Source organism: Anabas testudineus, chromosome 7, assembly GCF_900324465.2.
Source record: "Anabas testudineus chromosome 7, fAnaTes1.2, whole genome shotgun sequence".
NCBI classification, from domain to species: Eukaryota; Metazoa; Chordata; class Actinopteri; order Anabantiformes; family Anabantidae; genus Anabas; species Anabas testudineus.
This window is the reverse complement of record NC_046616.1, coordinates 3,061,657-3,087,166: the sequence shown is the minus strand read 5'-3', so window position 1 is coordinate 3,087,166 and position 25,510 is coordinate 3,061,657. Positions and strand designations below refer to the sequence as shown.

At 40.7% G+C, this 25,510-nt stretch overlaps 1 protein-coding gene and 2 pseudogenes across 1 annotated transcript; all 3 read left to right on the top strand.

The window, feature by feature from the left end:
* Window positions 1-5,793: 5,793 nt before the first annotated feature.
* On the top strand, window positions 5,794-13,245 carry LOC113167116 (annotated as a pseudogene).
* A 403-nt stretch (window positions 13,246-13,648) lies between these two features.
* Window positions 13,649-14,836, top strand: LOC113167111 (annotated as a pseudogene).
* Window positions 14,837-23,488: 8,652 nt separating this feature from the next.
* LOC113166811 (trace amine-associated receptor 13c-like) lies at window positions 23,489-24,675 on the top strand. Its single transcript, XM_026366978.1, has 2 exons — window positions 23,489-23,664; window positions 23,865-24,675. Exons 1-2 carry the CDS (start codon window positions 23,489-23,491, stop codon window positions 24,673-24,675), a joined length of 987 nt encoding a protein of 328 aa, XP_026222763.1.
* Window positions 24,676-25,510: the final 835 nt, after the last annotated feature.

The following is a 25,510-nucleotide window of genomic DNA, read 5'->3' as shown; positions in this document are numbered from 1 at the left end:
CGACTCAACGCTCGATAGTCAAGGAGTGGAACAAGTCTGCCTGCAATCAGCTAACTGGACTCCACATTAACTTAAAGACATTAACTGTTATACTGGACCTGCCTGCTGCCTACACAGCATGTAATTACCCATATGAGGATGGGTTCCCTGTTGAGTCCGGTTCCTCTCAAGGTTTCTTCCTGTTACCTTCTCAGGGAGTTTTTTCTTGCCACCGTCACCTGTTGCTAGTCACCTTTTCGGATGCACTAACCCCCCTTGCGTTGACCCAGGAGGAGGCTCACTCGCTAAAGAGCTAAAAAGCTCAGTCTGCTCCAGAGCTGGATTTTCAGAGTGACTCTTTGTTTGTCCTGCCTCCAGTTCTTAGTGTTTCCCAGTGTTCACTCTATGAAGGAAGCCGCATTGCCTTAGGGAATGGGATTCCTGACAACCACCCCAGGCTCCAGGGTCAGCTTTGTCTGTGGGTTTCAGCTCTAGTTACTGCAGCCGATGCTTCTTTCGTTAGCCCTGCAGCTGCCGTTTTCCATGCTCCCGCTCCACCTGCTTCTACTGCCACTGCTGCTCTTGTCGCTGCTGCAGCTGCTGCTCTCCTCACGGCCCCGGCTACCATCACCATCACGGCTCTGGCTCCAGTTCCTGTTACGGCTCCGGTTCCAGTTCCTGTCACGGCTCTGGTTCCTGTCATGGCAGCCATCTTGGCCTCTGCCCTCGTTCCGGCTCTCGCTCTTGATCCCATTGCTAACACTGTGGTTGTCGCTGTCTCTACAGCCCAGTTCATCGCCGCCAGGCTGTCCGTCTGGGGCCCTCCAGCCCAGTTAGTCAACGACAGGCAGTCCGTCCGGGGGTCCCCTGCCTCGTTTATTGCCTCCTGGTTTTTTGCCAGGGGGTCTTTGGCCAGCTCTCCTACCGCCTCTCCAGTCTTCCCGCCGTCGGACCATCCTCCTGGCCGTCCCCTCACATATCGCCTGTCCTGTTCGCTGCCTCTCCTGGTCTGTTGCATCCAGGCCCTCCCCTGGACCTTCCTCCGCCCACCCAATCTTGTGGTTTCGGGCCCTCTTCCGGCCCTGCCTCTCGCCCCCATCCTCATTTGTTTGCAGCCGTCTGGGATCCGGCCCTTGCCGGGGGGGTTCTATCATGGTTTTGGACTCATCCCCGTGCTTTTGGGATTTTTTGTGTCCCCCTGGTGTTTCCCTTCCTCCACTCACCGGACTCCTACTTGACTGACTCATTTCACATGTGTCTCCCCTCTGTTAATTTCTGTTTCGTTGTGTGTGTGTGGGCGCTCCTACATGCCCATTATTCCCCCCGATGATTCTGGTTTTTCCGTCCGTCAAGTCACTTCACGTTTGTCTGTTGGATCCACTGGGACTCTTTTGTTTTTTGGACTGTTCTTCCCACATGTGAGTTTGTCTTTTGCCTGCTACTCTGGTGCCTTTTTCCGTTGGTACTTTTTTGGTTCACATTTTAACTGCCTTTGGAAGTGATTTTTGTATGTTACTTTATATTATACTTTGTATTTGCGTGCCATAACGGTTGTGCCTCGTGCTTTGTTTTGTTTAATATAAACTATTGGTTAATAGTTGGTATTTTTGTACGTTGCTTGTTAAGTTGGGGTTCTGTATGTTTTAGTTTATTTAGTTCATATTTTTGCCTGCCTACTGAAGTATTTTCAGTTGTCACTTTGAATATCAGTTTGTGGTTTTGGTTCCCACTTTCCACTGTGTTGTTTCACGACTCTTTATGTTGTTAGTTTTTGCCTGCCTTTTTGTTAATAAATATTTCTTTTTGGACAGAAAATGGGTAGAAAGCTCTGTGTACATGGAAGAGAAATGACGAATTAATCATTTTACATTCATGAGGGAGGAGGAACATCAGTGTTTACAAAAAGAGGAAGAGAGATAAACAACTATGTGGAAGAACTGTGATGAGAAGCAGTCACTTCCACTTCCCTCCCTCTTCTCTCCCTGATGATGGAGACACTGGAGGAAACTAAACTCTGCTTTCCACAACTCCTCAACACCTCCTGCAAGAAACACTTACGGCGTTACTCTGAAGCATTGCTCAGCTACACTCTGCTGTCCTCCATCTCTCTGCTCACTGTGTCTCTCAACCTGCTGGTCATCATCTCCATCTCCCACTTCAGGCACAGATACATGTTTTGACTTTGATTATATGCCATTGTACTCAAATAATAGATGATAAAACTTTCAGCTCTGACAATATGTATTTGAAATGACTGTTACTAGATAAAAAGTGGTTGATGAAACTTTGTTTCAAAAATAGTGCTGTCAAACACATCATTGATTTGAATACAGTTGACTGCCATTTCACACAAAACTGTCTTCTGCTGACAATGGTGTTAGTGTAAAGATCCATAGTGTTGATTCTCTCTCCCTCCAGACAGCTCCACACTCCCACCAACCTCCTCCTTCTCTCTCTGGCTGTCTCAGACTTCCTTGTGGGTCTCATCGTGATGCCATTTCAGATCCCCTTAACAGAACCCTGCTGGTTCCTGGGTGACCTGGTCTGTGTTCTGTATTATTTAATAACCTTCATCACTGTCTGTTCTTCAGTAGTAAACATGGTGCTGATATCAGTCGATCGTTATGTTGCCATCTGTGACCCTCTGCATTATTCTGGAAAGATCAATCCAATAAGAGTTCGGATCTCTGTTCTCTTGTGTTGGGTTTATTCTGTTTTTTACAGTTTTATGATTTTACCTGAAAACCTGAAACAACCAGGCAGGTATAACTCCTGCTATGGAGAATGTGTGATTAATATAAATGGAGCTATCGATATTGTTTTAAGTTTTATCATCCCCATTTCCTCCATCATCATTCTGTATCTGAGAGTGTTTGTGGTGGCTGTGTCTCAGGCTCGTTCCATGCGCTCCCACATTGCAGCTGTCAAACTGCAGCGTTCAGTGACTGTAACTGTGAAGAAATCAGAGCTGAAAGCAGCCAGGACTCTTGGTGTGGTTGTTGCTGTGTTTCTCATGTGTTATTGTCCATCTTACTGTGTCTCTCTCTCTGGCTATGACTTCATGATGGGTTCCTCACTTAATGCCTTTGCAAATTTCCTTGTGTTACTCACCTCCTGTCTAAACCCTCTGATCTATGCCTTCCTCTACCCCTGGTTTAGGAAATCTGTTATACTTATTGTTAAACTTGAGATACTTCAGCCTTATTCCTGTGAGGCCAATGTACTGTAGAGAGAAACTATGGACTAAAGGAAAAGAGACAAATGAACTGATATGTGTGAGTGAGAAATACAGAGTTGTTCAAATATTACTGAGTCACTAAAGAGAGAAAACACTCAACATTGTGAAGTCAACAAATGTTAATATTAAATCATTAAAGTAAATAAATGCAACTCTTAAAATTATAAGATCTAACAGTAATTCTCTGATTATTATCATCATTCCTTCCTTCAACCACTTGCACAAAGTGGTGCTTTGCAAGTTTCCCCCCAGTTCAGTGGCTCAGTTTTCTGTCTGATGACTTAAAGGCAACATGTTCAATAGAAGCTGAAAGTACCATTAATCATAAACATACTGAAGACAATGTGTTGCAGCTGTATTTGAGGTTATATTGTGTCATAAACTCTGTGAAACAAAATCATAGTATGTGGTCTCCCGATAAACTGTCACCAAGCTTTGACACCCTTTCCCACAACAGCCAACATCACTTGGTGGGGAAGGAGCAAACTCACCTCTGACACCACATTTAGAGGTGACATAAAGGAGGGTTTACTCTGATCCCGCACTAGTCTGGTATATGTTATACAACACAGGGAGGCTCTGTAACAACACATTGAGGTGCCAAAATATTCCTGGGTCCAGTTCTTTCGTAAAATCCTTTAAATTTTGTTAGCAAGATTTGTTACAGTTGGATCCTTCATTCTTAAAGCTACTTTACCTTTATTATTCTAGAAAGGAAAACTGATTTAAAGAAAGCACTCATATATACAATCATATGTACAACATATAAGACCACAATAGACGGGCCAACAGACACAGTCCATATGAAAACAAGAGCCTGCTAAATATACAAATGAATATAACAATGCAAACTATGTCTGTCAAGTATCACTTTAATACTAATACTAACTAGATCAAAAGTATAAACAAAAACACATGTATCTTAATAATAATTTGTCTGGTGATTTTGCTGTGTGCGCTTTAAGAGGCATTTTAAGGCAAAATAAATTCTTTATTTTTAATATCAAAATACAAAAGATCTATCTTTTTCCAGATTTTTTTAAGTGGCCAAAGTTTATGTTATATTCTAAGTAACCTTCACCCCAAGGCATGCTGTGTAGTCACTACTGTACTGTTACACACAGAGAGTGATGAGGATGTGGGTGAAGGGTGTGATGCAAACTTGGTGGGGTGGGGGCGGCATAAATGAGCTCAGACACTGTTTATCAGATGTATCTTCACTCTCTCTCTTTTGATGGAGAAACTGGAGGAAATTAAACTCTGTTTTCCACAACTCTTCAACACCTCCTGCAAGAAACACTCACGGCGTTACTCTGGAGTAGTGCTCACCTACACTCTGATGTCCTCCATCTCTCTGCTCACTGTATTTCTCAACCTGCTGGTCATCATCTCCATCTCCCACTTCAGGCACAGAAAAATGTTTAATTTGAAAATTCATGTTACGTTTGTTTGACTAAAATTAGCAACTTTTGTTCACAACAGTGCTTTCAGTCAAATTTGGTGTTTCACTTGACATTACTGTTTTTACCAAAAATTAACTGCTAACATTATTCACTGTGATGATTTTCTCTCCCTCCAGGCAGCTCCACACTCCCACCAACCTCCTCTTTCTCTCTCTGGCTGTCTCAGACTTCCTTGTTGGTCTCATTATGATGCCGTTTCAAATCTCCTTAACAGAACCCTGCTGGCTCCTGGCCGACCTTGCATGTGTTTTGTATAATTGTATTCCCTTCATCACTGTCTGTGCCTCAGTAGCAAACATGGTGCTGATATCAGACGACCGTTATGTTGCTATCTGTGACCCTCTGCAGTACTCTGCAAAGGTCACTTCAAATAGAGTTAGAATATCTGTTCTCCTGTGTTGGTTTTACTCAGTTTTCTACAGTTTCATGTTTTTTTTTTGATAACCTGAAACACTCAGGCAGGTATAACTCCTGCTATGGACAATGTGTGATTATTATAATTTGTTATATTATAAGTTGTTGACCTTGTAGTAAGTTTTATCATGCCCATTTCCTCCATCATCATTCTGTATATGAGAGTGTTTGTAGTTGCTGTGTCTCAGGCTCGTTCCATGCGCTCCCACATTGCAGCTGTCAAACTGCAGCGTTCAGTGACTGTAACTGTGAAGAAATCAGAGCTGAAAGCAGCCAGGACTCTTGGTGTGGTTGTTGCTGTGTTTCTTATGTGTTACTGTCCATATTATTGTTTTTCTCTCTCTGGATATGATGGTATAATAGGTTCTTCTATTGCAGTGTCTCAGAGTTTGATCTGTTGTGTTACCTCATCTAAACACTATAAACACACAAATTTATATGAAATGTATTTTACATGTGTTTTGTTTCAATGTGAAAAAAGTCTAAAATTCACTTTACTGAGTTTAACATTCTGGTTCATGGTCATTCATTGTATAGACCAGTAAACTTTGAGTAACACCAGTTAAGCTAAATGCGTCTCACAAAAAAAAGGTATTAGCATATTTAACTGTAGTAGTTTAAGCTATGAAAAACAAATAATGTAAATCCCCTTAAAAAATAGATTCTCAGACTACAATCATCCACTATGACAGTCTCAGCATGAAGTAAGTGTTCAATAACCCAGGTATCAAAGTAACCAGTGAACTTCGTTGTCCGATGAAAAACAGATGTGTAATATTATACAGGTTATACTGGGAAAATGCACTAACAGAATAAGTCTGTTAGAAAAATCAGGTAATAATTTTCTTTGGTTATTCACAACTTTACTGTTTCGAGTTTTTAGCATTCTCATCAACCTTTTGCCGCATCATGTTTAGTACCACACAGCAGATAGACGCGGTTAGAGCTTGTCAATTTATGGATGTATTTTATTTATTTTTACATATACCTTTCTCCTAGTCCAAATGAAATAATTAAAAAATCAAAAAAGGAAATTTGTTATGTTTATTTGTAAAACAAACTGTCTCAAATTCTGACCTGTAATCATGCTTTAAGGCCACTACACATCAAACTATCTCAGTATGTTACAGATGGTCGGCCTGACGGTCCTTAAATAGTTACATGGCTTGTTCTGGCAACACTCTGCTTGATCCTGGTTCTGGGAACAAATGGGCTGGTTCAAATAAAGACATACAACAAAACAGAAAAAAAGAAGAAGAAGACATTCACAGTGATGCTGTGAAAAAAGAGTGTGACATGCAGAAAGAAGGAGGGGGTGTGTTGGCTGAAAGAGGAGGAGGACAAAGACAGAGAAATAAAAATAGCTGAGTGACACTGACTCTGCACAGAAGACTCTCTGTGTACACCAGCTTATCATCTCCTCTCTCTCTTTCTGTCTCCCTGGTAATGCAAACCCTGGAGGAAGCTGAGCTCTGCTTTCCACAACTCCTCAACACCTCCTGCAAGAAGCACTTACGTTTTAGCTCTGAAGCAATGATCATTTACATTCTGATGTCCTCCATCTCTCTGCTCACCGTGTCTCTCAACTTATTTGTTATCATCTCCATCTGCCACTTCAGGCACAGATACATGTTAATATTTTGTTGTGGTGATAAATGTCTGTGAAATAAGTGACCTCTCAGAAATTACATGCTGTTACTTTTCTCACGAACAATTAATTTATTATTTAGATAGTATAATATAGTTTGACCTGATTCCATGAAATGATTAAGCCTAATGGTGATTAAAATGTAGGTGTTCATAATATTCACTGTGATGATTTTCTTTTCCTCCAGGCAGCTCCACACTCCCACCAACCTCCTCCTTCTCTCTCTGGCTGTCTCCGACTTCCTTGTTGGTCTCATCGTGATGCCATTTCAGATCTTGTTATCAGGACCCTGCTGGTTTCTTGGTGACCTGGTCTGTGTTCTGTTTAATTTTCTTCCCTTCATCACTGTCTCTGCCTCAACAGTAAACATGTTGCTGATATCAGTCGACCGTTATGTTGCTATCTGTGACCCTCTGCATTACTCTGCAAAGATCAATACAAATAGAGTTCGAATCTCTGTTCTCCTGTGTTGGGTTTATTGTGTTTTCTATGGTTTTCTGAGTTTATCTGATAACCTTAAACAACCAGGCAGAGATAACTCCTGCTATGGAGAATGTGTGATTAATATAAATGGAGCTGTTGATCTTGTGATAACTTTTATCCTCCCCATTTCATCCATCATCATTCTGTATATGAGAGTGTTTGTGGTGGCTGTGTCTCAGGCTCGTTCCATGCGCTCCCACATTGCAGCTGTCAAACTGCAGCGTTCAGTGAGTGTAACTGTGAAGAAATCAGAGCTGAAAGCAGCCAGGACTCTTGGTGTGGTTGTTGCTGTGTTTCTCATGTGTTACTGTCCATGTTATGGTGTCTCCCTCTCTGGTTATGAGGTTTCTCTGGGCTCTTCAACTAACCTCTTCATTGTTTTCCTCGTATATTTTAACTCCTGTCTAAATCCTGTGATCTACGCCTTCTTTTACCCCTGGTTTAGAAAATCTGTTACACTTATTCTTACACTTCAGATTCTGAAGCCTAACTCTTGTGAAGTTAATGTGCTGTGGAGATAAACTGAAAAGACATGTGAACACGAGTACTGTTATTTTGTGATGTTTCTTTTTGTGCATGTGGCAGGTGAGGTCAGCCCTCCAGTTAATCTTTGCAAGATAATCTCTCTCTTTAACTTTCTGCCATAAAATGATTTTTAATCTACAAACTTCTACATTTAGTTTTCTCTCAGTCATAATCAAAATACCAGAAGAAACTACTCCCTTTCTATAGAATCATTTTAAATGTATACATCAATATTTAAACTTAAACTCAGTTTTTATCAACATTTATTTTATATTTTTAGGCAAAGAATAAAAGGAGAAATGCATTTGCTATGTGTACCGTATACTATATGTACACAGCAGTTTAAATGATACGTTTCCTAGGACCATACAATATAATAAATCATTTGAAATTACAATAATTAAACTGAAAACACATGTACATAAATTATGCACATTCAGATATTAAGATATTCACACAGGAGTTAATGACGCCTGATTACAGAAATCGGAAGCCACCAAAATTAACATTTAATTGGTGTCTAACTTTGTTAGTGAAGGATTTGATAACTGACCATCAAATAGACTTATTTGTCTACATTAGATGTTCATGTGAACATGCTGTTGACAAATTCAAGGAACCGATTCCATCTTTTATTTCAGAGTCATGTACCAACACAGAGGAAGGCAGTTATTTCAACATTACTCCAGCACAAGTGGACTATCTTGTTAATAGTACTGGTGCTTCACTTGGAACAATACTTGATACTGTTGCTCCTCTGAAAAAGAAACTAGTGAGTCAGAGGAAGTTAGCTCCATGGTACAATTCACAAATCCTGGAAAGGGGGTGGATTTAGATGAATATTGCCTAGCCTGGAAAGATAGTTTAATAATATATAAAAAAGCCCTCCGTAAAGCTAGAACTTCATATTACTTCCTCATTAATAGAGGCAAATAAGAACAACCTCAGATTTCTTTTCAGCACTGTAGCCAGGCTGACAAAGAGTCATAGCTCTGTTGAGCCTAGTATTCCCTCAACTCTCAGCAGCAATGATTTTATGAATTTCTTTACAAATAAAATTATAACAACTAGAGAAAAAATTGATCAGATCCTCCCTGCATACAGCATGGATTGTACAACAACTCTAGATACACGCTCGTACTTAGACTGCTTCCTCCCCATAGCTCATTCTGAATTAATTTCAAACCATCAACATAGACAACTAGACTCCTCAAAGATGTCTTACCTTGGATCAGCTCGTCCATATTAGCTACGTACCACTGGCTTTTAAGATTGCTGTAGTCAAGTCCCTACTCAAAAAGCTCACCCTGGACTCAGGGGTCTTTGCGAATTATTGACCAATATCCAATCTGCCCTTTATCTCTAAAATTCTTGAAAAGGTAGTTTCTAAGTAATTATGTTACCACTTGTGCAGCAATAACTTGTATGAAGATTTCCAGTCAGGATTTAGAGTACATCATAGTAGAGAAACAGCACTGGTAAAGGTCACTAATGATCTTCTATTAGCATCAGACAGTGGTCTACTCTCTATACTCTTCATGTTAGATCTTAGTGCTGCATTCAACACTATAGATCACAACATTTTATTACACAGACTGGAACATGTCATTGGAATCAAAGGAACAGCACTAGAGTGCTTTAAATCGTATCTATCTGATAGATTTCAGTTTTACATGTTAATGATGAGTCTTCCATGCTAAGCAAAGTCAGCTATGGAGTTCCACAGGGATCTGTGCTTGGACTGATTCTTTTTACTTTACATATGTCCCCTTTAGGCAATATAATTAGGAAAAACTCTATAAATTTCCATTGTTTTGCAGATGATACACAGCTATACTCATCAATGAAACAAGAAGAAACAAATCAATCAGTCAAACATTAAGCTGCTTAAAAGACATAAAGACCTGGATGTCCCCCAATTTCCTTCTCCTAAATACACTATGTCTAATCACGTTCTCACCCTTGATGACCTAGTATTGGCCTCAAGTAATACTGTAAGTATTCTCGGAGTTATCTTTGATCTGGATATCTCCTTCACTTCATACATCAAAGAAATCTCTAGAACTGCCTTTTTTCACCTGAGAAAAAAATCTTCTCACTTATAAATCCCTTAATAATCAGGCTCCATCTTATCTTAAAGAACTCATAGCTCCATATCTTCCAAGCACCCCAGACGGTCGAGGCAGATGCCCGCCCACTATGAGCCTGGTTCTGCTGGAGGTTTCTTCCTCTAAAGGGAGTTTTTCCTCTACACTGTTGCCTAAAGCTTGCTCAAATGGGATTGTTGGGTGTTCTTTATAGTTTTTTGTATAATTATTCACTGAAAGGTCTTAAACCTTACACTGTAGAGTGCCTTGAAATAACTTCTGTCGTGAATTGGTGCCATACAAATAAAACTGAATTCAATTGAACTGAAGCAAACTCTTAGATTTAAGATTGATTCGTTGCATGTGCAGTTCAACAGGCTTGAGGCGAGAAACATTGATTGTAGGGCTAATCTGGGGGTCCCTGGAAAGCTTAAGAGTCATAACCACTGGATTAATCACCTTAGAGAAAGGTCAAAGGCCTATGAAGTGGTAAACCAGCTTCCTGGAGTCCACCTGTTGGGGTAGGTTTCAAGTGGCCAGCCGTAATCGTTGCCCCGGAAATTACTGGGGGGCTGGAGAGCGACGCTTGTTGGGTGCCTAAACCTAATGTGCCCCGAACACTAAAGAGTGTTCCAGGCCCTGATCCACATCCATCTACAGTGGGGGCTGAAGGCCTGAATTGAGGGTACAACTCCTGGGACTCCATGAAAAGCCCGTGGCAGAGGAGGGAAGGGTGCTGTGTGCATACTCCACCCACAGAGGGGATATTGGCCAGGTAGAAGGTTCCTTGGAAGAGAGGCACCAGAGGGCTTTTTCAAGCTCCTGATTGATTCTCTCAGTTTGGCCATTAGATTGAGAATGTACCCTGAGCTGAGGCTGACTGCTGCTCTCAGGAGTCAGCAGAGGCCTCTCTAGAACATTGCCACAAAGTGACCCTTGACAAAGGCCCCGTCTGAAAGGAGTCCATGTAGATGGAACACATGGGAGAGCATGACCTAAGCCATCTCTTTGGCAGATGGCAGCTTGGGATGAGGGACAGAATGTGCAGCTTTAAAAAAAATAATAATAATAATAATTGGTCCATGTTCGTGAGTTCTACCTTTTGCTTGGGGAGACAGTTGACGAAATCTAGGTAGAGGTATGGACCAAGGATGGCGAGGTACACGGAGAGGGTCCAAGAGTCAGCCAGATTCTTGGTTGGAGGTCTAGTTTTAAAAGCAGATGGAACAGGCTGTGACTAAGTCTTCAGTATAAGTATTGAGTGTTGGGCACCACAACCATTATTTCACCTTGGCTAGAGTTTGGCTTGTTCCAGGATGACTGGCGAGATGGGAAGAGTTATACCTCTGTAAGATCAATGAGTGTTGGGAATTTCTGGTATGTTCCTGGAGCTCGGATGAAAGGCTATGGAAAATTTGAAATGGATGAGGAACAATGCCCAAAAAGCCTACTGAGCATTAAGCCAGAACTTCTGGTAGGTGAAGTGGGCCAATTGAGCAATGCCTTGGATTTTTCTGGGTCCATTTTGATACAACCAGGTTGAAACGGTCATTGACAAGAGTTAGGAATCCAGCTAGAGCATTGGTAAGCCCTAAAAAAACAGGTATTTGTAATGACCGTTTGGGGTACTAAAGGCAGTTTTCATCCTCTTTTCTGGCTCTTATCAAATGATAGACATTTTAAAGATGTAAGCTCTTTAGAGGAGCTCACTGGCTGAGGAGAGGAGTAATGGTGAATATTTATTTTGACAATAATGTCATTGAGTCCTATGTAGTTGATACAAGGTCAGAATCTTCCGTCTTTGTTATCTATAAAGAGGAATCCAGCGCCGGTAAGTGACAAAGAGGGTCTGATAATACCGGACCCAAGAGACTCTGTAGTATACGTCTCCCAGGTTAGACGTCTTCTGGGTGGAGTTGCTACATGGAGAAGTCATCACGAAGTAATGTAATGTGTTGGAAGGGATGTTACTCATGGTTTGCCGAAGATTTCTCTCAGGTCCTGATATATGGTAGAAACTGTGTCCAGGCAGAGGTAGGTGTCAGGGGAGGGGTCGGTTTTTATGGTTACCTCCAGCTACCATTTATGGTAGCCGCAGAGGTTCAGGACAATTTCAAGCCCAGATAATAAGTGGGAATTGCTCAATTGCATTGGTCCACTGCTATGATCATACGTGGGACTGTCTCGGGAGCAGGCTTAGGGAGTCTGGGTGGTGTGTGGGTAGGGCAAAAAGAGACCAAGTCCCTTGTGCCCAATTCGTCCTTTATTGTGGGTCACAGGCCTGATAAAACACGTCTGTCTAAGACAGTTTGTCTTGTTCACCTACGTTTTGCATTTGTGCCGTAAATCACAGCATGGTCTGTCCTTGATCGAGCAGCTTGAGCTAAGCGCTAACCGGTGTTGTAAGGTTTCTTTGGAGGAAACTGCTGATTGAATAACTTTCTGGTAAATGTCTTAACAGATAAGCAAATGTCTGAACTCTATTCCCCACTATTGAACTAGTCCTGAAAGCACTGATCCGCTTCCTCTGAGGGTAACTGAGATGGCTGCAGGGCAAAAACAAGAGTAAATGGAGCACGTGCTTCGGGCTCGCCAGGAAGCAATGAAGTCTCCGACACTGGTCTTTGGTGAAGAGTTAGATGTCTAAGCTTCAGAAGTGGGGGAGAGTGACGAGGCAGGGATAATGATTTATTGATGGAAAACTTCACACACTTCACACTAAGGGGGTTGTTAATGGACAACTTCACACACTTCACACTAAGGGGGTTGTTAATGGACACTACAAACGCAGACAGGAAAACATGATGACAAAGAAACAAGATAAAACTACCAATATGGCGTGGAACCAAGTAACAAAACAAGAAACCAAAGTACAACAGAAAACCACTTATCAGTGGAAGGCAGACAGCTTACAGAAAACAGGTGATTAAAGTTCAGGGTTCAGAGGGGCAAAGTCCAGAGGATCCGAGGGGAAGAAAACAGGGCTGAGGAGGATGGCTAGGAACAGGGCTAGCAGCAGGGCTCCTGTTATCATGGACACCAGGCAAGAGGACAGGAGAGCCCGAGGAACTGGACGGGCTAGGAAGGCAGCAACATCATCCTCTGGTCAGACTGGACTGGAGTTCTTATGGCTAGGAACAGGGCTGGGAGCAGGTGCAGGGCCAATAGCAGGCAGCTATAAAGCGACCCTGGAGGCATGTGCACACTGTTTGTTTTATCTCCACTTACTGTGTGTCAATGCTGTGTTGTTAACTTTATTGTTGTTGGCAGGAACAGCCACATTGTGTGGGAACCGCCTTTTGGTGTGCCATCATTGGTGGTGACTTCTCGTCTGCAGGGGGGACAGCCCCGGGTTTTGTCTCCCCTCAGTTTGCCCAGGTGGACAGAGTTTTAGGAGGGTCGAAGTGACCTCTGCTCCGATTACAGCGGCCCTCAACGTTTCACTCCTTTGCACCCGTGTCCATCAGGGTGGGTGGACCAATGCTCCCCCTGGGTCATGGGCCTGAGGGAAAGACACCCCTTGAGCACACCTGTGCCATGGGGCTGCGTTGCCCCCTATGGATGGCAACGACTTATGTGTTTGCAGTGGATCTTCTCTGGATCGGTTGTCACAGACCCCTCCCCTTTAAACTATGACTGGGTCAGTTAGAATAGAAGAAGAATAGAAAACCAACCTCTTTACACCAAAGGGAATAAAGGGATAGAAGGAGGAGGAGGAAAGAAGGGAAAGATAAATCAACTGTGTGACTAAACTTTGCTCAGAAAGCTGCAGGCATTCAGCAGCTTCTCTCCTCCTCGTCTCTCCCTGATGATGGAAACACTGGATGAAGCTGAACTCTGCTTTCCGGAACACAACACCTCCTGCAAGAAACACAAACGTCCTCAATCTGAGTCTATGATCATTTACACTCTGCTGTCCTCCATCTCTCTGCTCACTGTGGTTCTCAACTTGCTGGTCATCGTCTCCATCTCCCACTTCAGGCACATACTAATATTTTAGCTTTGAGAATATTGTTGTACTGATTTTGACTGAAATAACTAATCTCTAAATTTTACATCCCGGTGGGTTGATGAAACCTTTGTAAAGAAATTCTTGACCACACTTGCTGCCACCACAGTTCATTTCAGGGTTTTTAAAATAACTATATTATGTTATTAATATTCACAGTGATTTTCTCTTCCTCCAGGCAGCTCCACACTCCCACCAACCTCCTCCTTCTCTCTCTGGCTGTCTCCGACTTCCTTGTGGGTCTCATTGTGATGCCATTTCAAATCCTTTTAATAGAACCCTGCTGGCTACTGGGTGAGGTGGTATGTGTTCTGTATTATATTTTAGCTTTTATCACTGTCTGTGCCTCTGTGGGAAACATGGTGCTTATTTCAGTCGACCGTTATGTTGCTATCTGTGACCCTCTGTATTATTGCACCAAAATCACTGCAAACAGAGTTCAAATCTCTGTTCTCCTGTGTTGGTTTTCTTCAGTTTTCTACAGCTTCATGATTTTACTTGACAACCTAAAACAACCAGGCAGGTATAACTCCTGCTATGGAGAATGTGTGATTAACATTTTCGGAGTTGTGGACCTTGTGATAAGTTTTATCATCCCCATTTCATCCATCATCATTCTGTATATGAGAGTGTTTGTAGTTGGCTGTGTCTCAGGCTCGTTCCATGCGCTCCCACACTGCAGCTGTCAAACTGCAGCGTTCAGTGACTGTAACTGTGAAGAAATCAGAGCTGAAAGCAGCCAGGACTCTTGGTGTGGTTGTTGCTGTGTTTCTCATGTGTTACTGTCCATATTATTGTGTTTCACTGTCTGGCTATGACATCATGATGGGCTCTTCACTTAACGGTTTTACAGATTTTCTGGTGTTACTGAACTCCTGTCTAAACCCTGTGATTTATGCCTTTCTCTACCCCTGGTTCAGAAAATCTGTTAAACTCATTGTTACCCTTGAGATTCTGCAGTCTCACTCCTGTCAGACCAACGTACTGTAGAGAGAAAGTATGACTGAAAAGAAAGACAAGACCTCTTTCTCTTATAAAATGATGGCATATCTGTGTGCTATTTCTTTTCAGGAATAACACATCTACCTCTACTGAACACTTAACATATTTATGTAAATTATGTTTAAATGTGTTCATGTCAAGGTGAATAAAGTCTAAAACTTACTTTACTGAGTTTAGCATTCTGAGTCATGGTCACTTCTTTGTATACATAAGACAGGAATAATAGTAATAATATACTTTGTTGACCTTGGAGAAATAGTGGTTGGAAAGCTACAGATGAGCTGAGTAACACAAGTTAGCTGAACCGCTAGTCACAAAAAACAGAAAGGGATTTGCACATTTTACTGAGATAATTAGAGCTATGAAAAATGAATAAAGCCCCTTTAAAAATATGTCCAATTCAATGTACAATCATCCACTCCCACATTCTCAGTGTTCAATAACACAGGTCTCAAAGTAACCATGGAACTGTACTGAGAGATGAAAAGACAAATATATAATGTTAAAGAGATTATACTGGGAAAATATTATTATGTCTGTTAGGAGATTTAGGTGACAGTTTTCTTTGGTTACTCACAACTTTACTGTTTTGAATTCTTAGCATCGCTATTAACCTCTTTTGCACCGTTCAGTACCAAACAGCAGACAGAAGCAGTTAGAGCTAGTCGATTTAAAACTTTATTTTTTCATGTCTCATTCTCCTTATCCAAATTGCAGGATATTTATTGGCAAAAAAAACTGACGTCCTGACCTTTAATGATTTTTTTCCATGAAAAATCAAGCCAACTGAGTGTGTTACAGATGGTCGGTATATGGTCCATAGAAAGTCAAACGGTTTGTTATGGCAACACTCTGCTTGTTCTTGATTCTGGCACCGAAAAAGCTGTTTCAATTAAAGCCATAAACCTAGATTTAAAAAAAATGCCCGTCACAGTGATGATGATGTCAATAAAGAGCATGACTTGCAGGATGAAGGTGGGTGTGTGTTGGATGAAAGGCAGGAGCTTAAAGGAGACAGACAAAGACAGAGGAATGAAAACTGCCTGTGTACTGCAGCTCATCATCTCCTCTCTCTCTTTCTGTCTCCCTGGTAATGCAAACACTGGAGGAAGCTGAGCTCTGCTTTCCACAACTCCTCAACACCTCCTGCAAGAAACACTTACGGCGTTACTCTGAAGCATTGCTCAGCTACACTCTGCTGTCCTCCATCTCTCTGCTCACTGTGTCTCTCAACTTATTTGTTATCATCTCCATCTGCCACTTCAGGCACAGATACATGTTAATATTTTGTTGTGGTGATAAATGTCTGTGAAATAAGTGACCTCTCAGAAATTACATGCTTGTGCTTTGAAAATACTTTTCTCATGAATAATTAATTTATTATTTAGATACAGTATAATGCAGTTGGAGCGAATTGGTGAGAAAGCTGTAGGTGTAATATTCATGTTATGGATGTTCTCTCCCTCCAGGCAGCTCCACACCTCCACCAACCTCCTCCTTCTCTCTCTGGCTGTCTCAGACTTCCTTGTTGGTCTCATCGTGATGCCGTTTCAAATCCTGTTATTAGAACCCTGCTGGTTTCTTGGTGACCTGGTCTGTGTTCTGTTTAATTTTCCTCTCTTCATCACTGTTTGTGCCTCAGTAGTGAACATGGTGCTGATATCAGTCGACCGTTATGTTGCTATCTGTGACCCTCTGCATTACTCTGCAAAGGTCACTGCAAACAGAGTTCGAATGTCTGTTCTTCTTTGTTGGATTTATTCTGTTTTCTACAGTTTTCTGTTTTTACCTGAAAACCTGAGGCAACCAGGCAGGTATAACTCCTGTTATGGAGAATGTGTGATTAATATAAATGGAGCTGTAGATCTTGTCTTAGGTTTTATTATCCCCATTTCCTCCATCATCATTCTGTACATGCGAGTGTTTGTAGTGGCTGTGTCTCAGGCTCGTTCCATGCGCTCCCACATTGCAGCTGTCAAACTGCAGCGTTCAGTGACTGTAACTGTGAAGAAATCAGAGCTGAAAGCAGCCAGGACTCTTGGTGTGGTTGTTGCTGTGTTTCTCATGTGTTACTGTCCATATTATTGTGTTTCACTGTCTGGCTATGACATCATGATGGGCTCTTCACTTAACGGTTTTACAGATTTTCTGGTGTTACTGACCTCCTGTCTAAACCCTGTGATTTATGCCTTCCTCTACCCCTGGTTCAGAAAATCAGTTTAAACTCATTGTTACCCTTGAGATTCTGCAGTCTCACTCCTGTCAGACCAACGTACTGTAGAGAGAAAGTATGACTGAAAAGAAAGACAAGACCTCTTTCTCTTATAAAATGATGGCATATCTGTGTGCTATTTCTTTTCAGGAATAACACATCTACCTCTACTGAACACTTAACATATTTATGTAAATTATGTTTAAATGTGTTCATGTCAAGGTGAATAAAGTCTAAAACTTACTTTACTGAGTTTAGCATTCTGAGTCATGGTCACTTCTTTGTATACATAAGACAGGAATAATAGTAATAATATACTTTGTTGACCTTGGAGAAATAGTGGTTGGAAAGCTACAGATGAGCTGAGTAACACAAGTTAGCTGAACCGCTAGTCACAAAAAACAGAAAGGGATTTGCACATTTTACTGAGATAATTAGAGCTATGAAAAATGAATAAAGCCCCTTTAAAAATATGTCCAATTCAATGTACAATCATCCACTCCCACATTCTCAGTGTTCAATAACACAGGTCTCAAAGTAACCATGGAACTGTACTGAGAGATGAAAAGACAAATATATAATGTTAAAGAGATTATACTGGGAAAATATTATTATGTCTGTTAGGAGATTTAGGTGACAGTTTTCTTTGGTTACTCACAACTTTACTGTTTTGAATTCTTAGCATCGCTATTAACCTCTTTTGCACCGTTCAGTACCAAACAGCAGACAGAAGCAGTTAGAGCTAGTCGATTTAAAACTTTATTTTTTCATGTCTCATTCTCCTTATCCAAATTGCAGGATATTTATTGGCAAAAAAAAACTGACGTCCTGACCTTTAATGATTTTTTTCCATGAAAAATCAAGCCAACTGAGTGTGTTACAGATGGTCGGTATATGGTCCATAGAAAGTCAAACGGTTTGTTATGGCAACACTCTGCTTGTTCTTGATTCTGGCACCGAAAAAGCTGTTTCAATTAAAGCCATAAACCTAGATTTAAAAAAAATGCCCGTCACAGTGATGATGATGTCAATAAAGAGCATGACTTGCAGGATGAAGGTGGGTGTGTGTTGGATGAAAGGCAGGAGCTTAAAGGAGACAGACAAAGACAGAGGAATGAAAACTGCCTGTGTACTGCAGCTCATCATCTCCTCTCTCTCTTTCTGTCTCCCTGGTAATGCAAACACTGGAGGAAGCTGAGCTCTGCTTTCCACAACTCCTCAACACCTCCTGCAAGAAACACTTACGGCGTTACTCTGAAGCATTGCTCAGCTACACTCTGCTGTCCTCCATCTCTCTGCTCACTGTGTCTCTCAACTTATTTGTTATCATCTCCATCTGCCACTTCAGGCACAGATACATGTTAATATTTTGTTGTGGTGATAAATGTCTGTGAAATAAGTGACCTCTCAGAAATTACATGCTTGTGCTTTGAAAATACTTTTCTCATGAATAATTAATTTATTATTTAGATACAGTATAATGCAGTTGGAGCGAATTGGTGAGAAAGCTGTTGGTGTAATATTCATGTTATGGATGTTCTCTCCCTCCAGGCAGCTCCACACCTCCACCAACCTCCTCCTTCTCTCTCTGGCTGTCTCAGACTTCCTTGTTGGTCTCATCGTGATGCCGTTTCAAATCCTGTTATTAGAACCCTGCTGGTTTCTTGGTGACCTGGTCTGTGTTCTGTTTAATTTTCCTCTCTTCATCACTGTTTGTGCCTCAGTAGTGAACATGGTGCTGATATCAGTCGACCGTTATGTTGCTATCTGTGACCCTCTGCATTACTCTGCAAAGGTCACTGCAAACAGAGTTCGAATCTCTGTTCTTCTTTGTTGGATTTATTCTGTTTTCTACAGTTTTCTGTTTTTACCTGAAAACCTGAGGCAACCAGGCAGGTATAACTCCTGTTATGGAGAATGTGTGATTAATATAAATGGAGCTGTAGATCTTGTCTTAGGTTTTATTATCCCCATTTCCTCCATCATCATTCTGTACATGCGAGTGTTTGTAGTGGCTGTGTCTCAGGCTCGTTCCATGCGCTCCCACATTGCAGCTGTCAAACTGCAGCGTTCAGTGACTGTAACTGTGAAGAAATCAGAGCTGAAAGCAGCCAGGACTCTTGGTGTGGTTGTTGCTGTGTTTCTCATGTGTTACTGTCCATATTATTGTGTTTCACTGTCTGGCTATGACATCATGATGGGCTCTTCACTTAACGGTTTTACAGATTTTCTGGTGTTACTGACCTCCTGTCTAAACCCTGTGATTTATGCCTTCCTCTACCCCTGGTTCAGAAAATCAGTTAAACTCATTGTTACCCTTGAGATTCTGCAGTCTCACTCCTGTCAGACCAACGTACTGTAGAGAGAAAGTATGACTGAAAAGAAAGACAAGACCTCTTTCTCTTATAAAATGATGGCATATCTGTGTGCTATTTCTTTTCAGGAATAACACATCTACCTCTACTGAACACTTAACATATTTATGTAAATTATGTTTAAATGTGTTCATGTCAAGGTGAATAAAGTCTAAAACTTACTTTACTGAGTTTAGCATTCTGAGTCATGGTCACTTCTTTGTATACATAAGACAGGAATAATAGTAATAATATACTTTGTTGACCTTGGAGAAATAGTGGTTGGAAAGCTACAGATGAGCTGAGTAACACAAGTTAGCTGAACCGCTAGTCACAAAAAACAGAAAGGGATTTGCACATTTTACTGAGATAATTAGAGCTATGAAAAATGAATAAAGCCCCTTTAAAAATATGTCCAATTCAATGTACAATCATCCACTCCCACATTCTCAGTGTTCAATAACACAGGTCTCAAAGTAACCATGGAACTGTACTGAGAGATGAAAAGACAAATATATAATGTTAAAGAGATTATACTGGGAAAATATTATTATGTCTGTTAGGAGATTTAGGTGACAGTTTTCTTTGGTTACTCACAACTTTACTGTTTTGAATTCTTAGCATCGCTATTAACCTCTTTTGCACCGTTCAGTACCAAACAGCAGACAGAAGCAGTTAGAGCTAGTCGATTTAAAACTTTATTTTTTCATGTCTCATTCTCCTTATCCAAATTGCAGGATATTTATTGGCAAAAAAAACTGACGTCCTGACCTTTAATGATTTTTTTCCATGAAAAATCAAGCCAACTGAGTGTGTTACAGATGGTCGGTATATGGTCCATAGAAAGTCAAACGGTTTGTTATGGCAACACTCTGCTTGTTCTTGATTCTGGCACCGAAAAAGCTGTTTCAATTAAAGCCATAAACCTAGATTTAAAAAAAATGCCCGTCACAGTGATGATGATGTCAATAAAGAGCATGACTTGCAGGATGAAGGTGGGTGTGTGTTGGATGAAAGGCAGGAGCTTAAAGGAGACAGACAAAGACAGAGGAATGAAAACTGCCTGTGTACTGCAGCTCATCATCTCCTCTCTCTCTTTCTGTCTCCCTGGTAATGCAAACACTGGAGGAAGCTGAGCTCTGCTTTCCACAACTCCTCAACACCTCCTGCAAGAAACACTTACGGCGTTACTCTGAAGCATTGCTCAGCTACACTCTGCTGTCCTCCATCTCTCTGCTCACTGTGTCTCTCAACTTATTTGTTATCATCTCCATCTGCCACTTCAGGCACAGATACATGTTAATATTTTGTTGTGGTGATAAATGTCTGTGAAATAAGTGACCTCTCAGAAATTACATGCTTGTGCTTTGAAAATACTTTTCTCATGAATAATTAATTTATTATTTAGATACAGTATAAAGCAGTTGGAGCGAATTGGTGAGAAAGCTGTAGGTGTAATATTCATGTTATGGATGTTCTCTCCCTCCAGGCAGCTCCACACCTCCACCAACCTCCTCCTTCTCTCTCTGGCTGTCTCAGACTTCCTTGTTGGTCTCATCGTGATGCCGTTTCAAATCCTGTTATTAGAACCCTGCTGGTTTCTTGGTGACCTGGTCTGTGTTCTGTTTAATTTTCCTCTCTTCATCACTGTTTGTGCCTCAGTAGTGAACATGGTGCTGATATCAGTCGACCGTTATGTTGCTATCTGTGACCCTCTGCATTACTCTGCAAAGGTCACTGCAAACAGAGTTCGAATCTCTGTTCTTCTTTGTTGGATTTATTCTGTTTTCTACAGTTTTCTGTTTTTACCTGAAAACCTGAGGCAACCAGGCAGGTATAACTCCTGTTATGGAGAATGTGTGATTAATATAAATGGAGCTGTAGATCTTGTCTTAGGTTTTATTATCCCCATTTCCTCCATCATCATTCTGTACATGCGAGTGTTTGTGGTGGCTGTGTCTCAGGCTCGTTCCATGCGCTCCCACATTGCAGCTGTCAAACTGCAGCGTTCAGTAACTGTAACTGTGAAGAAATCAGAGCTGAAAGCAGCCAGGACTCTTGGTGTGGTTGTTGCTGTGTTTCTCATATGTTACTGTCCATATTACTGTGTTTCCTTCTCTGGTTATGAGGTTTTTCTGGGCTCTTCAACTAACCTCTTCATTGTTTTCCTCGTATATTTTAACTCCTGTCTAAACCCTGTGATCTACGCCTTCTTTTACCCCTGGTTTAGAAAATCTGTTAAACTTATTGTCACACTTCAGATTTTGCTGCCTAACTCCTGTGAAGCTAATGTGCTGTAAAGAGAAACTGTTTCGTGACTGAAAAGAGATGTGAACATAAGTACTGACATTTTATTGATGCACAGTGATGTTATTTGTTTATGTGCAAGTCATGGTCACACAGCCCTTCAGTTAATGTTTGCAGAGGGATTTTTTGGTTTCCGCCATGAAAACCCTTTAAACATACATCCTTCTTCCAACAGAAGAAACTACTCTATTCTTTATAATCATTTCTAATGTATACACCAATATTCTAGTGCCTATAAAGTCATAAACTTAGGAAGTTTTCTTTTATATTTGTGTCAGGTTTTTGGCATTTTGCCCTTAATTACAGGCAGATGTGAAAAAGAGCACGGAAGTTTTTGCACAATAAGCTATATGTTTCCTAGCACCAGACAATATAATGAATATATAGATGTAACAATTATTAACATGAAAACAATATGAAGGAAAAATACATGGACATTATCTACATTTACATTTACATTTATTTATCAGACACTTTTTCTAAAGCAACTTACAAGTGAGGTAAAAAGCAAAATATCATAGTCAAGGAGACAAACTTTGAAGTTTGGTGTTCTAGAAACAGTTACTTCAGATTAAAAGGGGAGATGTGCAGAAAAAGTTTTAGATAAGTTCTGTTTTCACCAGATTTTTAAAAATTCGAGCTGAGTGGCTATAGGCCGTTCTACCATCATGGAACCAGAAAACCGATCTTTTGAGGTAATGTGATGGGACCACAAGACCTCATTCACTTGCAGAGATTCTAGACCTGGATGAGGGAGTTCAGGTAGGCCGGTGTTGTAGAGATGATCACATTGTAACTATGGGTCAGGGCTTTGAACCTGAAGCCAGAGAGCTGAAGAGTCGTGTAACGTGTCTTTTTTGGATGATTAAAAATTAGACATGCTGCTGCACTTTGGATCATCTGGAGGGGTTTGAAAGTGCAGCTGGTAACTCTGTCAGTAAGACACTGCAGCAGTCAAGACGAGGTATGATCATAACCTGCACTATGAGTTGTGTACTATACACTGAAAGGTAGGGTCTGATCTTTGCTATGTTGAAAAGGGCAAATCTGAATGATGTATAGACAGAGGAGATGTGTTCGGTTGAGGTCAGTTAATCATTAATGATAACTCAGGTTTCTGGAAGACTTGTGTTCTTATACTTCAGTGCAGTATACAGTGTAATATGGAAATAGGAAAAAATAGTTTTATTAGAAATCATCAGAAGTAATTTTACTGAATGAAGGATGAAGTAGCAATTAGTTAAAAGTACTGTGGTGTGTTTGTTTGTCTCCACTAACCTGTGACGCTGTAGTTCACACAAGTTTGTCCAAATTCAGGATCTAATAGATTTATGCATGAATTGGAGGAACATGTGATGACAGTGACCTTTGACCTCTGGCCCTCAACTTCTACCCAGTTCATCAATGAGTCCAAGTTGATATTTGTGCTAATTATGAACAAGCAAAGCTTAAAAAAAGTCGTTGAACTCTGACGGTTTATTATTTTCCCAGAGCCAAAACTCACTAGAGTCCATGAACCAAACAAAACAAAACCAAAACCCACCTTTTACAGCAAAGAAGAAAAAAAACAGTCAAGGGGTTGATGATGTAAATGAAGAGGATGACATGAAGAATGAGGGAGGGAGGGGGGGAGTTAGAGTCCAAGAGAGAGAGACTGGAAAACAGGGAGGAGGTAAAAGAGGAGGGGAAACAAGAGAGATAAAGAAAACTGGATGACACTGAACTCTGAAGGCTGACAGAGTAAACCAGTGTTTCCTTCTCTCTCTGATGATGGAGACACTGAATAAAGCTGAACTCTGTTTTCCACAGCTCTTCAACACCTCCTGCAAGAAACACAAACGTCCTCAATCTGAGTCTATGATCATTTACACTGTGCTGTCCTCCATCTCTCTGCTCACTGTGTCTCTCAACCTGCTGGTCATCATCTCCATCTCCCACTTCAGGCACAGATACATGTTTTAGCTCTGTAAAGTTGTTAATGTGACACATGCTCGTGTTCTTATTAGACTTTTTTATGTAAACTGAGCTCTCAACATCAAATTTCTTTATATAGATACAGAATATTGAAATTGCTTTCTGTCACAGTTACTATTTCTAACTCTCAGTGTTTATAATATTCAAACTCATTATTTTCTTCCTCCAGGCAGCTCCACACTCCCACCAACCTCCTTATTCTCTCTCTGGCTGTCTCAGATTTCCATGTTGGTCTCATTGTGATGCCGTTTCAGATCCTGTTATTAGAACCCTGCTGGTTTCTTGGTGACCTGGTCTGTGTTCTGCTTAATTTTCCTCTGTATATTACTGTCTGTGCCTCAGTAGTGAACATGGTGCTGATATCAGTTGATCGTTATGTTGCTATCTGTGACCCTCTGCGTTACCCTGCAACGATCACTTCAAACAGAGTTAGAATCTCTGTTCTCCTGTGTTGGATTTACTCTGTTTGCTACAGTTTTCTGTTTTTACCTGAAAACCTGAAACAACCAGGCAGGTATAACTCCTGCTATGGAGAATGTGTGATTAATATAAACGGCGCTATCGATCTTGTCTTTGGTTTTCTCATCCCCATTTCACTCATCATCATTCTGTATATGAGAGTGTTTGTAGTGGCTGTGTCTCAGGCTCGTTCCATGCGCTCCCACATTGCAGCTGTCAAACTGCAGCGTTCAGTGACTGTAACTGTGAAGAAATCAGAGCTGAAAGCAGCCAGGACTCTTGGTGTGGTTGTTGCTGTGTTTCTCATGTGTTACTCTCCACCTTACTGTGTTTCCTTCTCTGGTTATGAGGTTTTTCTGGGCTCTTCAACTAACCTGTTTATTGTTTTCCTTGTATATTTTAACTCCTGTCTAAATCCTGTGATCTACGCCTTCTTTTACCCCTGGTTTAGAAAATGTGTTAAACTTATTCTCACCCTTCAGATTCTGCTGCCTAACTCCTGTGAAGTTAATGTGCTGTAAAGAGAAACTGTTCAGTGACTGAAAAGAGATGTGAACAAAAGTACTGACATTTTATAGATACACAGTGATGTTATTTTGTGATCTTGTTTATTTTTGTGCATGTGACAGGTCAGGTCTGTCCTCCAGTTAATCTCTGCAGAAGAGTTTCTGCCATAAAATGATTTTTAATACACAAAGTTCATCATTTTGTTTTTTCTCTGTCATAATCAAAACACCAGAAGAAACTACTCCCTTTCTATATAATCATTTTAAATGCATGCATCAATATACTAGTGTCAATAACGTTGTAAACTTTACTGTAAGCCAGTTTTATTTTTTTCAACATTTCTTTCAGCAGTTTGCCTTTTATTACAGGCAGACATAAAAAAAAAAAAGAGTAAAAAAGTTGAATTCTACACAGTATATTGTATGTAGATAACAGTTTAAACTATATCTATCCTTGTACCAGACAATATATTGAATAATTAGATGTTCTAATAATTCAATTGAAAACAATATAATGAAAAATGAAGGTCATATCTGCATGATGTAGAGACAAAGGAGATGTGGTCATTAAAACTTAGGCGATCATCAATGATAAACGCCAGGTTTCTTGCAGACTTATGTTTTTATGAGTAGATACAGTATTCTTTTACAAACTGACTAACTAGACGAGAGTTTGGCAAAAAAAAAGGATTTAATTTCAACTTGATACAAAAACAGGGGACTCTGGGAACCATCAGGACGGGAGAAAACAGTTGTGAGTACAAAGTGACAACTTAAAGTGACCTCAAAAAAGATGTGGAACAAAGTATGAACAGAAAACGCTGCTCTACTGCAGGCAAAAATACAAACT